Source organism: Mya arenaria, chromosome 12 (genome assembly GCF_026914265.1).
Source record: "Mya arenaria isolate MELC-2E11 chromosome 12, ASM2691426v1".
In the NCBI taxonomy this organism is placed as follows: Eukaryota; Metazoa; Mollusca; class Bivalvia; order Myida; family Myidae; genus Mya; species Mya arenaria.
This window is the reverse complement of record NC_069133.1, coordinates 44,945,808-44,950,676: the sequence shown is the minus strand read 5'-3', so window position 1 is coordinate 44,950,676 and position 4,869 is coordinate 44,945,808. Positions and strand designations below refer to the sequence as shown.

Here is a 4,869-nt window from a genome sequence, read left to right as displayed (position 1 = left end):
CTGGCGGTCCTATCGCCACCGTCAATTGCCAGATTGTGATATTCACTTCCGGGCTCCGTCAGTACGTTTTATCACTAAACACATATTACAGTTTAAGTTATAATTTGGCTTATTATGTCTATTGGAATGCATTCAAGTTATATTTTATGTGTCAGGGTAAGTAGAAATATGATTTTAATGATGCACCCTTTTTCACAAATAAGATGTACCATAAATAAAACAATTGTTTTTATTTACCGAAAAGGATGAAAACATATCGAAAACAATGAGGGGTACTGTGTTTAACTTGAAAGAAAGGTGCAGAATACACGGCATTTCTACCTCATCAGACGATAGTAGATCCCAGTAAATCTTTTTAGAACCCATCAGTTATTATTATATATATATACGTTTTCAGCTATTAGATACACGGTTACAATCAGTAGCTAATACTTTTTATAAATACCTTATCTAATAAGTAGTTTAAGGGTGAACACTCGAAAGTTATGTTTGTTATGCATGTGTATGTATTGGTTTAAATACGAGTATCACTTTAAAGACCTAGTTTAAGCCTTCTATAAGTGACACCCCCCCCCTTCCCCAAAACCGTGTATTTGTAAACAACCTCTGTTAATTGATCTTAATCTTATTGCCTAATTGTCTTATCAGATCTCCAATCTAAGTATCATGCTGTGCAGTTTCGGATCTTTTATTATAAAAATGGACCATATATGGCCCTGTGCCTATAGACGAATACACAGGAAATTGGCCTCTACTGTGACACCAGTGCAATTAGCAGGAGATGCACAGCAGGGGATTATCATGCCAAACATTCTTTTAACTAGGCCTTTAAGTATTTTTATTGAGTAACTGTGCGTCCGTAATCGCCCACTTGTGCAGCGTTTGTCTACGTATCCACCTGTACACTATGGTAGTTGAATATTTGTGTTCCCATCAGTAAAATGATTGTGTTTTACAGAAATGCTTAACACTTTTAATGGATCTAACAATGAGCTTTGGCAACTATGTGTGTGTTTCTTGGCACTGGCCTCGCATTGATATTCTGCAGAAAGTATTCAACAAACTAGTAGTGCATAGTTTTGGCGAATGAATTTCTGTTAATTTTGTAACATCTTTTACTTCGAATCAAGTGTGTAGATCTATTAACTTCACACAGGAGATAATAATGGTAGGTTATATATTGCTTTTTAAGACTTTTCTGATTTCAAATTCTATTTAAAGAAAAATAAATGAATAATAAATATAAATGTTTTGTTATTTTAATTCTACTTGGTTTATAGAATAAACACGGGTTGTTTAATATCTTTTAAAATTGTGGGCATTCGAAATATGGAGTCTAAAAAACGAACCGTTACTCGTAATTGTATTTCATTTAATATAACATATATCTTTACATGTCATTTGATTGTATTGTTTACGATCAGAACATTATTCAAAATAACGATTTGGTTTCAAACGTCTTAAATAGTGTTCTGCATTTAGCAAATTTATAACATTTATGTTTTGAAATAATTACAATTTTACTACAGTGAATAGCTTTCGGCAAATTTGTTTGTCGATATGATTTTATTTATCCAAAATATTTTATCTGTAACAACATATTATGAAATGATCTTCATTCTCAATCAAATTGGCATTACAGCATTTATTAATCATATTTAATTTTATCTTACAGTTTTAACGTTCTCTCTCTCCATATAAAAACAATAAATGACGAAACAAATCATATTCGATGTATCATACATTTCGTGAAATAAAACATCAGAACATTTGCATAAGTTTTTCCCCTGATCAATTGAGCAATTACCTTGAAGTTCTTAGCCAAGCTATTTTTTCCTAGAAACTGTATAAAGGGATTTATTTTGGATCTCCAACTCATTGTTTTATCACAAAACTTAGAAGCATTACTACTTCTGATTCGATCGACTGTATGAAAACTGCTGCGTCTTTTCTAGTATTGCAGTTGATTTCCATAACTTATTGTCTCTCGCTTTTAGGAGGCATTTAGGAACTTTATGAACATGTTTAACACTGTCTTGGCAAAACTCATGGACTTATATTCTGTCGATTGTTCACCTATTTAAAGGTAAAAATTATAGTGTTTTGTCAGTATCAGTATCAGTTCTAGTTTTGCGGATTTTGTTTCTTTTACAGAATGTCGCTACGAAATCCCACTTTCCAGAAACTTGACACGATGTGAATGTGCATATGGGAATACTCGAAAGTGCGGCACATCAGATGACAAGAGTTGTTTTTATGCATAGCATCAGTTCGGCGCGATAAAAATGAAAAAAAAAACATGGAGGTAGATCAACCAAAAATGTTGTATTTTTTACAATAATAACATGTTTAGTATACGTGTGTTCTAAAGATATATCCGGGGAAAAGTTTATATTTAAAATTAATATTTTCAAAAAACAATATTCACGACTGTTATAATTTAAGACTTCGTTTTAAAAAAGGAGTATACTTTTTATAACACACCATACTTCACAATTTATCGTGCAAAGTGGATTTAAGCGTATTTTCTGCAAATTCATGACCTGGTCCCTAAGTAAAAGCTTCATTTTGGACATTATCAAACCAATATAGCGGGCGCCGACTAATTAGCTCTGTGTCAATAGCGTTATTGGGCAACATATCTCAACAAGCGTCATCAACAACTGTTCAGTCTCAGCAAGACATATTGCTGTGTTGAGACGCTGTAGTGCTGACGGCGTTATGCATATCTCTCCGTGATAACGGTCCAGATTACAGGCAGTTGCATGACGTCAAGTGCGATATATCACTGATAGTCAACTATCTGTTGTGCAGGAGCAGAAGAAACGACTCATACAATTTCGATAGGTGGAATTCTGTTGTTGAAAGGCCGGATAAACTAGTGTTACATAAATGAGTTAGTATAATTAGTTAGTATAATAAGTAACTGTTTAAAAATATTATCGGACGTCATGTCCCACGGTGTAAATCAACGCTTGGGTTCAACAGTGAACGCAACTTACGTTAGTGGAAATTGGAATAGGAGCATGGATGAAAAATACGACGGGAATTCGGATTTTAAAAGTAATATGATGTCGCAAACATTCTTGAATCAATTAAATGATCGGTATGCGACCACGCTTCTACCTTTAACCATTGTCTTTGGTGTTTTTGGAATTGTTGGAATATTTGGAAATATATTTGTGTTTATCGTATATGGCTGCGGCACAAAATTTAAGGATAGAAAATTCAGGTACTTTGTGTTATCGTTGGGGTTTATAGACTTTCTGACTTGCTTAACATTGATACCAGCCGAAATTCTGAAACACGGGACCTATTTCAATTTTACGGAACGTTACTTGTGCAAGATGAAATGTTTCATGAACGTGTTCGCGGCTGCCGGAGCGTCTTATTGCTTGATGCTTGTTGCAGTAGACAGGTACATCTTGACCTGTCGCCCTATGCTGTGTAAGAATGTTCCCCAAATTTCACATTCATGGGCTTGGCGTCTCTGTTTAATGATGTTATTGTTGGCTGTCCTTACATCAATACCTGCGGCAGTGCTATGTGGTATATCGTCTGACGTCATTACCGACTTTAACGGAAACGTTACCACTGAAATATCAGCTTGTGAAAGTGAACCGTATTTTAAACACGGGATATCACGTTACGTTTACAGGATATTTCTCAGTGTCATGCAGATTTTAGTTAGCCTGTTGATGATAGTCTTGTACGCGAGGATTGGGCACACAGTATCTCAGGCCATGAAGATCCGCGAAGCCCGAAACCCACATGACATCCAGATGTACGACTACCGCGCCAACTGGGAGCAACGGCCCAAGAATGGCGGACACCAGCCCGGAACGCCAATATACGGGCCGTATCACCAAGATCACCAGCATCATCACCATCATCATCATCACATTCCGGCCAATATTAAGCTGCTTTTTATTGTCACTGTTGTGTTTATTGTGACGTATGTTTTGTATTTAGCGCTCTCTTGGATAGATCAGAAACAATTGACACAGACTCAATTCTTGGTATTTTCCATGTTTTATAGAAGTTACTTTATTCACAGTATCATAAACCCAATTCTGTATCTGAAAATGGATACACATTTTAGGGGACAGTGTTTGAGATTCATGAAGAGCCTTTTTTGTGTTGAGAAATTGCGTAGATTATATCGTAGATATTAAAATAAACGTACATGTGTACATTTTTTGTTTCTAACTTTGCAGTATTTTAGTGTTATATTTATGAACAACATCCCGAGTGCCCTGGACTCATATTTATGAACACCATGACGTTGAGTGTAAGATTCAAACTAGTTTCAGTTTTAGTTTCAATGGTTTCGGAGTTTTACAAACCTGTTTCGTAAGTTTTGCATGAAGTAACAAACGAATGGTTAGTGTACAATTTCAACATAATGGTAGAGCCTTAAATTGTAGCCATTATTTCTGAATTTCTTCAAAAGAATGATATCGCAATGGCCGTTTGCTAAATGGAGTTTCAACACACGTTTTGGATCATTGTCCGCCATGTTGTTGTTTTTTCAAAGGGAATTATTTTTCGGACGAAACTGCCTCCGGAGTTGGTTTTGATAGTTCGGGTTTCGTAAAACAAACGACAAGACCCATTCTCAATTTATTTGAAAATGTTACAACAAATACACAGTTCGGGAAACCGATACAAAACAAAAACTTGATTATTACCAACAAAAACAGAAACGCGATCGTTGTCTTTGATAAAATATTCACAATTAATGGTAAACCCTGCAATACGGGAAACTTTTACAATCGATTCTCCAGTAGTAGTAGTTTTACAAATAGATTTGTACTTCTGAGTCTTGAATCTTAAGCTCATTAATTAATATGCGCCATTGGTAGGTAC

General features: G+C 35.2%; 1 protein-coding gene across 1 annotated transcript; it reads left to right on the top strand.

The window, feature by feature from the left end:
- Positions 1–963: 963 nt before the first annotated feature.
- LOC128211959 (pyrokinin-1 receptor-like) lies at positions 964–4,193 on the top strand. The gene is made up of 2 exons (XM_052917127.1): positions 964–1,168; positions 2,155–4,193. The coding sequence occupies exon 2, from the start codon at positions 2,952–2,954 to the stop codon at positions 4,173–4,175; it is 1,224 nt and encodes a 407-aa protein (XP_052773087.1). The 5' UTR covers positions 964–1,168; positions 2,155–2,951; the 3' UTR covers positions 4,176–4,193.
- Positions 4,194–4,869: the final 676 nt, after the last annotated feature.

Excerpts from the sequence above, each read along its gene's own strand:
- LOC128211959 (XM_052917127.1), top strand. The coding sequence starts at position 2,952 with ATGTCCCACGGTGTAAATCAACGCTTGGGTTCAACAGTGAACGCAACT.